Source organism: Pelobates fuscus, chromosome 3 (genome assembly GCF_036172605.1).
Source record: "Pelobates fuscus isolate aPelFus1 chromosome 3, aPelFus1.pri, whole genome shotgun sequence".
Taxonomy (NCBI): Eukaryota; Metazoa; Chordata; class Amphibia; order Anura; family Pelobatidae; genus Pelobates; species Pelobates fuscus.
Genome location: NC_086319.1, coordinates 340,043,837 through 340,056,226, shown reverse-complemented (window position 1 = coordinate 340,056,226; position 12,390 = coordinate 340,043,837). Strand labels below are relative to the sequence as shown.

General features: G+C 40.2%; 1 protein-coding gene across 1 annotated transcript in view; it reads right to left on the bottom strand.

The window, feature by feature from the left end:
- Positions 1-12,390, bottom strand: part of CGNL1 (cingulin like 1) — a 113,088-nt gene that overhangs the window by 85,176 nt on the left and 15,522 nt on the right. Inside the window, exon 2 of the mRNA XM_063449100.1 lies at positions 7,404-9,013. Coding sequence (XP_063305170.1) covers positions 7,404-8,996 — 1,593 coding nt within the window. The 5' untranslated portion in view covers positions 8,997-9,013. The remainder of the gene's footprint in view (positions 1-7,403; positions 9,014-12,390) is intronic.

The window sequence follows — 12,390 nt, the reverse complement described above, 5'->3', positions numbered from 1 at the left end:
TCCGATCTCCCGAGCACCTGAACCGCAGAGTACGTCTCCGGCGGCCCCACATGTTTGGATCTCGTGGCTTTTTGGCCTCAGGCCACAGCGCTAGACCAGTTTGCTGGGACCTCTCTCCCCTTACCGCCTTCATTCTCCCGTCGCTGGGTCGCGGAAAAACTCCGGGCTCGTTTGCAATACGGAGCCTTGCGAACCACCGATCAGATTGTTGCATTCTACTCAGGATGAACAACATCTCGGCTGTGCAATACATCAACCGCCTAGGAGGGGCCCGCTCTGATACTGTCATTGGTATCGATGGAGATCTACAGCTTTTGTTTCCAACGCAATATCACTCTCCAGGCGGAGTATCTCGTGGGAGTGTCGAACCTGACGGCAGACTGGTTCTCCAGACATTGGAGGGAGGCAAGCGATTGGAGGCTCCATCACTCTGTTTTCCTCGAGGGCGCGGACCGGAGGGGCCGGTTCACAGTGGATCTTTTCGCCTCCAGGACAAACTTCCAGGTTCCAACTTACTTCAGTTGGCTTCTGGATCCAGAGAGCACAGCGGTGGATGCTTTTCTTCATGAATGGCCATCTCAGGGAGCTTATGCGTTTCCTCCATTTGCTATGATCTCCAGAGTCCTTTTCAAATAAGTTGTGCTTCCTCAGGATTTCGGAATTTGCGGATGCACACTAGCTCTTTTATTACCAGGATGTTTTTGATCTGATAAGTGGTGTTTCTTACCAAAGAGGTTTCAAGATGGTGGCTCTCACAGAGCATGTCTTAGTCCGGAAATACACCAATATACATACATTACGAATAATACAAATAATACACACAAACTAAAATACATTGAGTTGTTTGCTTTAAATAATGAAAAATGGCAGATTGTCTTTGAGCTATACATTTTATATTACAGGAATACCAAGTGTTAAGTTACTGGCATCTTATAGTTTATGTTTATTAGGAGTCCCTTCAAGATTTTGACTTATCCACAGAAACTGAATCATTCTATTATGTCTAGAGCTTCATTCACATACCGTATATACTCGAGTATAAGCCGAGTTTTTCAGCCCATTTTTTGGGCTGAAAAACCCCAACTCGGCTTATACTCGAGTCAAGGTCTGTATTATGGCAATTTTCATTGCCATAATACAGACTGGGGGGAGAGGGGGGCTGGCAGAGCTGTAACTTACCTTCACAGCAGCTCCTGTCAGCTCCCTTCTCTCTCCTCCGTCCGTGCAGCTCCCAGGTCAGCTTCCTCTGCAACTCTCGCGAGAGCCGCGGGGTCAGAGCGTTGCCACGGGTTACCGTGGCAACGCTCCGCGCGGCCGCGAGAGTTGCAGAGGAAGCCGACCTGGGAGCTGCACGGACGGAGGAGAGAGAAGGGAGCTGACAGGAGCTGCGGTGAAGGTAAGTTACAGCTTCCTGCCAGCCCCTCTCCTACAGCCCATCCACTGGACCACCAGGGAGTGAGAGCCCCCCTCCCTAGCCAGCTAACAGGCAGGGAGGGGGGACGAAAAAATAAAAATATTAATAAAACAAATAATAACAAAAAAAATAATACAATTAATAATAAAATAAAAAAATAATTACCTAAAAAAAACAACAAAAAAAATATTAAGATAATAATTAAATAATAAATAAAATGCCCAACCCCCACCAATGCTCTGCGCACAAACACACACACACACTGCATTCATACACACACTGCACTGCATTCATTATATACACACTGCACTCATATACACACTGCACTCATATACACACTGCACTCATATACACACTGCACTCATATACACACTGCACTCATATACACACTGCACTCATATACACACTGCACTCATATACACACACTGCACTCATTATACACACTCATATACACACTGCACTCATATACACACACTACACTCATACACACACTGCATACACACTGCACTCATACACACTGCACTGCATTCATTATATACACACTGCACTGCATTCATTATATACACACTGCATTCATACACACACACTGCATTCATACACACACACTGCACTCATACACACACACTGCACTCATACACACACACTGCACTCATACACACACACTGCACTCATACACACACACTGCACTCATACACACTGCACTCATACACACTGCACTCATACACACTGCACTCATACACACTGCACTCATACACACTGCACTCATACACACTGCACTCATACACACTGCACTCATACACACTGCACTCATACACACTGCACTCATACACACTGCACTCATACACACACTGCACTCATACACACACTGCACTCATACACACACTGCACTCATACACACACTGCACTCATACACACACTGCACTCATACACACACTGCACTCATTATACACACACTGCACTCATTATACACACACTGCACTCATTATACACACACTGCACTCATTATACACACACTGCACTCCATTCATTATATACACACTGCACTCATACACACTGCATACACACACACTGCATTCATATACACACTGCATTCATTATATACACACGCTGTAAATAAATATTCAGTTAATATAATTTTTTTAGGATCTAATTTTATTTAGAAATTTACCAGTAGCTGCTTCATTTCCCACCCTAGTCTTATACTCGAGTCAATACGTTTTCCCAATTTTTGGGGGTAAAATTAGGGGCCTCGGCTTATATTCGGGTCGGCTTATACTCGAGTATATACGGTAGATCAATTATCCCAAAGAAAGGATACCTAGTACATTTAATAATCACAGAGCCAAAAACATCTCACACTGAATGAATCCATTCTAAAAGTGAACTGGGTGGAACTTGTCTAATGTGGATCTCCACCTCCTGTGTACACATGTATTTAAGGAAGGATCACATGGGCGGGTGGTGCTTAAAAATGGAAGAAATAATTGCCTTGTAGATAAGTAAAAACAAACAGTCACAGTGATCTATTATATTTGACATGTCTACAGAATAAGATCACAATACCTTCGCAGCACTGTGATACGTCAGACAATAAATGGAAACTCTAAATCTTGCACTTCATCAGATATATCCAAATTTAGAAGACAAATAAATCTCTTTCCTAAATCACATTGTATCAGGTAGCTTAGTTTTGGTAATTCTTAATTTGCTTCAATTTTCTTTATACGAAATATAAGTTGTATTTATTTTGCCTGCACCATGTTTGGTTTTGTACCATTCACATTGTTTTTTTCTATTCATGTTGACATTTATAAGTCTTTTGCTAGTGGACTATTTTGTGTCGTTTAGCAGGTTTTAGAAAATGTGTATTTTAATTAAGAAGAAATTAAATAGTTTACAAGCTAGTTTTCGATAAAATACTAAAATTACAGTTTTATATAGCAGGGATGGGCTTCACTTTGTTAGTACTGGGTCAAATTGTATGTGTTGGTGTGGTAGTTATGTTACATGTTGTATGTGTACGGGATGTCTGATGCGGAAAATTGCTGCTTCTGTGGTTGTATTCAATGTTTACAATAATGTATGTGGGACTTTAAAAAAAAAATTATTTATTGTGGCACAGTTTATTATGTTTTGTTTTATTTCCCCCCACCCTTATCATTCGGCTTGCATTTCCTTTTGCACTTCATAATGTTACGTTAATGAGCAACACTCCGTACTGAATCTTGAGGGGAAGGTGTAAGAGGTCTGCACCCCCTTTAGTTCTAGACCATAGGTTACTTTGCATTTGCAAAGGGGAATGTCTGATAGACTTAGCCGGTCCACTTAAGCCTGGCAGCCTCATGTGCCAATACACCCCGCATGTCATGGATGGCACACATGGCAACCTGATCTCTGATTTAAAGCATCCCGTTAAAAATTAGAAATAATTTCACGGCACTGCACGCCAGTGGCGGATCCAGAGCCTTATCTCGGGAGGGGCACTTGTAGATTATTTAAATAAATAATCCAAGCACAATAACCACTACAGCTCTGTGTAGTGGTTATGGTGCCAAGAGTGCCGAGACCCCCTCCCAGAGTAAGTAGTCAAACCGTTTAAGAAGAGTTTGACAACTTACCTGGTTTCTGCTGGGATATGGGGCTGTAGTAGGGCATAGGAGCAGTGGTTTGTAGTGTGTGAATGTGTAGGGTGTGTGGGGCAATGTGTGTGCAGGGCATGTGTATGGTGTGTGGGGGGGCATTGTGTGAATGTGTATGGTGTGTGTGGGGGCAGTGTGTGAATGTGTATGGTGTGTGTATGTGGGGGCAGTGTATGTTTGTGTGGGGGGCAGTGTGTGTGTGTATGGGGGCAATGTATGTGTGTGGGGGGGCAATGTGTGTGGGGGGGAGGCATTGTGTGTGGGGGGGGGAGGCATTGTGTGTATGTTTGGGGCAGTGTGTGAATTTGTGATGAGGAGGGTAGGGAGGCTTATTTATAAAAAAATTTAACAAATAAATAAATTGATGTCCACCGTCCCTTCTTACCTTTACTGAGTGAGGAGGGGGGACATATCTCGAACCCTGGTGGTCTGGTGGGGAATCCCTGGTGGTTCCAGTGGTCAGTGAACTCTAGCCCGCGCTTCAGGGCTAGAGCTCAGTCTCGCGAGATCCGGAGCGTTGCCGTGGTAACCGCGGCAACGCTCTGTGGTCACAAGAGAAGGACCAGGAGTAGCTACAGGCGGAGGTTGGAGTCATAATAAACTGTAAAAATCCACTCACACTGACTCTTGCGTGATCAGATAAGGAAAGTACATATCTATAAAATTGGTATTACCTTTCAATTCATCTAAGAAATGAGAAGAGAAACATGCTACAATAAACAGAATACAAATTGTGTTTCATGATTATGTATGTTTATTTTCTGGAATGTTGTGTGTTTATGTTATGGAACTGCATTAATTTGTTATTATATTCATTTTGTAATTCTTTCATGTTTTAAATAAAAACACTGTGATAATGTAATACATATTAAACCTTTATACAAAAACGCTTATCTTGTGATCTCTGCTCATCCGTCTAAGCTCTTGATGATAGCCTCATTTGTAACATAGCTCCTATTTATCTAGAATGGACCTGTTTTTGAGAAGGTTTTGGTTCCAGATAGTATAATATGCTTGGGGGGTAAACTGGGCCTCAGAGCCATTAAAACACTGGATATCATCTGGAAGCAGTAAGCAGTGTGAGAAGGTAGATTACTTACAAAGGCAGACAAAAGAGACAGACGTATTGAAATTACCTGATTAAAACTCGTGGACACATGCAAACTGTATGATTTAGGATTAATTTTCCCTAGCTTGGCCTGGGTTGAATCAGGTATGTGTCATCTCCAGCCTTATACATGTTAACGTGTGTGTTTATGCACATTTTTATACAGATGGTGGCATTTTGATAAACGGTCTGGGCCTTGTCAATGATTAATTTCTCAGATAGCCCTTTTTTGTGAGATATATGTATATTTTAACGCCTCCACTACATGGAGGGTACACTGAACTGCATGGTGACCTGTATATTTGGTGATAAACTGGGCCACATGAAAGAACAAGAGAACAACCAAGGGACATGTGTAGACCAGGCCCACTGAACCACTACGGTGACCTAACTCATGCCCAACAGTGAACCAGAAGATCAGTCCTGTGACCTATTCCCCTCTAACCGATCCCACCTTTGTCACATACCCGAAAAATAAATAAAACACGCCACCTAACTCTCCCCATTATCTCTACTTACTCCCATGAACTGATTATAAAACAGTGATGTGTAACCACTGGCAACCAAGCTCTTTTGGACTACATTTCCCATGATGGCCAAGGTTTAGCAGACATGTTTACGTAGACTTTTTACTGATGGAGAAAGACCGTAGGTATTACATAGCAGGAGGGGCATTATTACTCGTGTAGCTCTGTGCTTTCCGTTTTAAACTTCTGAACCTTGTCTTAGTAGACAAAGGGTTCATTGTAATAACAGATCCCAGTGAGAACCACAAACACTGAACATGGCTTCTCATCTGTTTGCATTGATTGGATACAATATAACAATTCTGTGTGAAGTAAATTAGAGAAATAATTTGTTCTGCATTAAGAGAGGCCAAATTGCACATAATTGCTCATGTGTTTAGGGTCTTTTTCAAATCCTTGGTTAAAAAAAATGAAAATAAATTAAAAAGCACCTATGGTGTCACAGACACAATTAACCTCTTCCGATCACGAAGGCAGACAATGAAGGCCAAATGGTTCATGAAATAAAACTGCTACTCTGGCTGGCTTGGTGCCTTGCAGCAGTCTGAGAGAAGGGATGTAACATGTTGATTAATGAGACATGGCATTTATTAAAATGATTGGGGTCACAGGAGCAATCCTGGACTTCTACAACAGCCAAGTTTAACAAAGTTTATTGTAAAAAGGGCAAAACAAAGCACGTGATGTTATAGACTGTTTAGCTGCTGGGGAACAGTAATCTTGCCTTCAGCAGATTTTCCTTCTTTTTGAATCAAAACAAACATTTTTATGCAACTTGGAAACTAGAATAAACACATATACTTATATTATACACTACAGCTACACCAAATGGTTGAAATAACAGACAATGTAAACAATAAGATCTACTGCAGCTAAACTAGTGTTCAGTTCTCTCCCTAAAACACTCGTGATTCTCAAGCGATTATCCAATGTGGCTCAAAAGAAGCTGGACTTTCATTCCAGGTGCTTCTACGGTCAGCATAAAGTGCACTGTTCCTCAGAAATATATTTAAAAATATATATATTTTTTTATTTTTTTTTATTGATTGGCTGACTTGGACAAAATGGATATTGCTAATGCAAAAAGGTAAGCACTTGATATTTTTCTCAGACAGAAGGGGAATGTGCGAGGGGCATCTTAGCACTATAATCACTATAGAGCTCCCCTTTAACTAACTGACTAATAATCTAAGACAAACAATAATAAGACTGAAAAATCAGCAATCTACACAATATCTTTACACAATGACCAGGCTGTAAGACAAACAAATGTTTAAGGTTTTAAATTGCAAATCTGCAATTTGCAGGGGGAGGGGGGAAACACACAAATGCAAGAAACTTTGCAAAGCAAGTGGACATGCAAAGTATACCATTCTTAGAAGATTTTGCATCTTAATGATTATCAATATAATTACTCGCATACTTTAACAAACATCCTACTATACTACCTATACTCCATACTTCTACCATAGTCACAGTAAAAATTCAACCTGCCCACATCCTATAACCATGCCATAACCTGAAATATTCCTGAAGATGAACTTCTGAACATTCGGTCTACCTACAGCAATTTTAGGTGGTTGGTACTAGTTTGGCATAGTTTGGTAACCACTTGGTGCCTAGCAGCAACATATCTACTTTAACCACTATAATTAAACAGGACTCAAAGCTCCTTAACTTTTATATAAAGTCACAACATAAATAGTGGAACCAACCTGTGCACTTTGTGATGAAGACTGTATTTTAATAGAACCCTTCTTTGCTCTAGATTCTGATGATGCAGAAATGTGATTTAGTAGCTTTACTGAAGAGGTCATGCATTTGATGTCACCATTTTCTTGGTTTCCGTTCTGTAATGTGGACAAGACCGACGCGCTATCCGTTTCATCCAGCTGCAAAGGCTCGCTATTGGGTTTCTCTCTGTGATACTGTAAAGAACCAAAGCTATTCTTCTGAACACTATCTTGAATAGAAGACTGGGCAGGAAGACTACTGGTGGTGTTCTGTCTTCTGAAGGGTAGTTTATAGCTGTGAGTATGTGACTTCTGTAGGAAAAACTGAGAGGGTCTCAATAAGTGTTCATTTGATTTCCCCAAATTCTTACTGAACTCATTTAAGTAATCTGAATTGCCTTGAAGACCAAAAGGTAAAGCACTATCAACACTTCTAGATCTTTTACGGTCATCTGGATGAATTCTATTTCTTCTGGCTGATCGGCCTCTTCTTTGTGCAGGGGTGTTGGAATCAAATTTCTCTATCAGTTCATCCACTGCAGGAATGCACCCAGTATCAATATCTCGGCCAGTGCCAGGCACAAACGGAATGTACCGTCTATTTTGATGGCGGTTAACATTATCCGCGTACAGTGCATCTTCTTGCTCCTCCAGCAAAAACCTTTGCAATGAATGAGATGAGGTTGCAGTTGAGGAACAGGAGGACCTGCGTGACCTTGACCCCTCAAGAACTGGGCCTGCAGAATCCTGTCTTCTGAATTGAAGAACGTCTGGCCTTGCCTTTCTGGGTTCAGAAAGAGCATTAGAAAAGCTGCTGTGTGGGGATCCACTGCTAGTAGAAAACGATTCATTAGTTATATTTTCACTTGGGCTACTTACAACACTTACATTAGCTGGTGGGACCTTGTTTTGGTTTTCCTCCTTTGTAGATGAAGATAATGATAATTCTTTGTTATCAAGTCTCAATGAATCAAGAGATTTTGTGTTTGTATTTTTAGTGGCTTGCCATTTATATGAAGAAATCAAATTACTGGAGTCTTTTTTGGGTTTCTCCTCTATATGGTATGTGCTTTGATGTTTTATAATTAACTCATTATTCTCTATATTCAAACAGTTTTCTTCCGGGTCATATGGTTTCAAAAGTTCAGGGTTTCTTTCAAAATTCAACAAACTTGAACTTTGTAAGGAACCATTCTTGAATTCTGTCTGCTCACTACCAGAACCCCAAAATTGCAGTTTTGGAGTAGATTTAAATGACTCGTATGGGTTTTCTGGAAAGGGTGGATCTTCGTGAAGGTTTCTTACAGAGGATTGAGTGTTACTTGAATTATAGAACGGTCTGCCAAGAGACATGGAATCAGGTTCAGTTGGAGAAACATTACTTTTCAAGTGTCCATCCTTATTATTTAGCACTATATATGGATGCCCATCTATTCCTTGTACTCTGATGCTTACTCCATAAGAACTTTCTTTAGTATTCTGTGAATTTCTTTGCTTTCGTGTTCTACCTTCAGAGGGTCGGCTGCGAACATTGCTACTCTGATCATATCTTTGCCCATCAAAACTGGAATCCATGATATTTAATTCTTCAGCTGTAAGGAGAGAGAAAACCTAAATTAATCATTTTTAATAATTATTATTTTTTTATTTATTAACTTCTTTACAACCCAGTGGGGGAATGCATCTATGAATGATGAGAAAGTGTAGGAGGATGGATGCATAGACACAAATCGGAGTAGATCCTACTTTACGGAATATTTATCTGTTTAACCTTTTACATTTCAGTCTCGATTAGCATTCTAAGGACAATTCTCGAAGTTAAGACTCCAGTACACTTAACAGTTACAATATATACGTTTATATCCGTAGGTCTATATATTGTTTCCGTTATTAAAGCTGAGAAAACACGAACGCTCCATCAGGAATCCCTTAGCATGCTAATCTTGTTTTATATCCTGAAAAAAAAAAATAGTTAATTAAAGTACTTTGCAGGCTCTGCTTGAATTATTTGTTATAGCTCTTTCAGATGGATGAATATTTCAACAAACTATGACAAGTACACACTTAATACTCCCAAATGTCTAGCACAGCACTTACTTTAACAACTGTAAAAGTCAACCAAGGTGCTACAGACATCAACCAATAAATAATAATGCCGTGATAAATATGGATGACACCATGACAAAATTGCAGGAATGGGCAGGAAGGACCAATTTTAACAATTTAGCAAACTTTTAAGCAAGTAAATAAATTGAATTTAGATATTGAAAATAAAAGCTACAATAGCCATCCTCTCCCCAAAATTAAAAAATAAAATATATATATATACCCCTGGTCAGGATACTCCTGGCATCATAACAACAGGCTGTTGTGGTTATCATGCTTGGAGTCACTTTAAACATGTTCAGTCCCCTAATTCCAGCAGATAATACATCATATCACTCATTGGCACATTGCAGGACGAGACAGTGTCATCTCGTGTCCTTCAACAGAGAACACACAATAGAGCCTTGGCAGAGAAATTAATTTCATAAATATCCCACACTTACCTATGTCCTTAACAATATTTTGTCATTATACTCCTCGGATGCAAGGTGAACAGAATAAAGTTCACAATATTGCCAGAAGGAAATATGTATTTAAATTCAACAATCATTTAAAAAGTCAATATTTTTCTTTAATAAAGGCAGTGAGTATCTCTTTAGGGTTTTCCTCTTCATATTCATATTCAAGGGAAGAGTTTTGTTCCATTTACAAGGCAAAAAGAGTGCAATGGCAGATGCAGTTAAAGCCACTGGTAGTACTGCTGTATAGTAGTAATAAAAATGATTTAATCCCCATTGAAAGTCAGGTTTATTGTCAACATTTACAGTCTTTCAGCAATTTGCAATGAAGAAAAAAAAAAACATTTTCAGTTGAATTTGGGGAAACCACTTGAAGCATCTGTTGTGTTGACCTCTCAATTGCTTGTGTTTGATTTGTTCATTTCAAACAGATGAAAATCTGTGACTTGACAATGAACCTGATTTCAATGGGGATTGAATAATTTTGAATACAAATCAACGATGAAGGTAGATTGTTATAGTGGTACTGTCATGGCCGAATCCCGTTTTGTTTTTTAACCCCCCTTCCGACTTAACTTCATCTAATTGTCCCCCTAGTCACTCACAAATGCACCCAAGTCCCCCATCTCATCTATTTTTGCATTTTTATTTCATGCCTGGAACTAGGTCCTGGGCGCCACCATCTTTGGGTGGGTAGATGAAGTCCCTGTGGGACACGACATCTGCCCACACTAGATAGCACTGTGAAATTCTCACGCATGCCCAGTTAACACTTAGGAATGCGAATGGGAATTTCATCTATTCATTTATTCGTCAGAAAGACAAATAAATTAATAGAAATTTCAGACGAATGAACGAAGACCTCTTCATTCGTTTGTTTGGTTTATTACAAGGAGAGAGCTACCAGCAGCAGCTCCCTCCTTGTAATATGTAAAAATAGAAGCGGCAGGGAGCAGTGCTCCCCGCCACTTTCTAAGCCCCCAATGTCCTCCATCACTCTATATGACACCCATAATACCCCCATAGGGGCATGCCTACTAAACAATGAGAAGCCAGTGGCCACTCCGGCCCCCTCCCCATGAGCGGCGTGTGGGAGTCCTAAACGACTATGGGGGGACCTATTGTCCTGCCCCCCAGCCCCGGCCCCCATCCATTGGTGAAGTGTGGGGGGTAAATGTAAACCCCCCAGGTGACTAGGGGTCCCCAGGCCCCATTCACTCCCTCCAGCCAAAATTGTTTCAATAAAAAACCTACCCCCCTCACCCTAAAAAACCCTAATCCCTAATATCCGTCACAACTGTAAAAATGTAAAATAAAAATAAATAAATAAACCAGATGCAAAAAAAATAAAATAAATACATCTTCACCCAGCAAGGGCACCGTGCAGACTGAGCTCTGCAGGGCGGGGAAAGGCTTATAAAGCCTTCCCACACCCTGCAATTTAGACCAATTTAGGTCTTGTAGCCTTTTGGTAGATAGCTCCATAATATCTTGGCATGAATAGGATCGGAGTTTCATTCATTCAAATGAAATTCTGATACGAACAAAGTCCCAAATTGCGTCCTAACACGAATGGAGAAACTGTTCTCATTCTGTTAGGACGAATTTCGGTAGTTTTGCAAGCGTTCAGTCTAAATGACAGGACGTTCGGGAATACTGACAGCAAGCATCGTAGGAACAGGGAGGAAAGGTGTGAATTGTGGGAAAATTTATATGACAGGAAATGGAGCACACTTTGCACATCCGCTGGTCATAGCTGGTCAGGCGTAGGAAACCTCCATAAGACAAATTGTCCCTATGTTTTAAAGAAAACATATGTTTTATATGTCTTATGTTTTAAAGAAAACTAGAGCAGACAGGAAGAAATGAAGAACAGATCCTGACACAGGGAGAGAAGAGGCTGGGAGGCGGAGCCAGAATATGACGTCATCTTCCGGCTCCCAGCCTCACTCTGCAGCGCGCGAGGGAGCTGAGCAGACAGCTCAGAGGAAGAGCTCCCTCGCCAGCCGCCCGCACAGCAACCAGCCCAGCAGCCCGACCGGCAGCCCCACTAGACCCCAGGGAGGTAAAGAAACCCCCCCCCCCCCAGCATTCCCAAAGGTAAGGAGGCTGGGGGTTATATATTATATATTATATATATTATATATATATTATAATATATAATATATTATATATTATATATTATATATTATAATATATATATAATATAATTATATATATTTTATATTATAATATATAATATATATTATATATTATATTATATTATATAATATTATATTAGATAATATTATATAATATTATATTAGATAATATTATTATTATATATTTATATATTACATTATATTATATTATATTATATATCAGAGAGTGTGCGTGTCTGACAGAGTGTGTGTGTCTGACTGTGT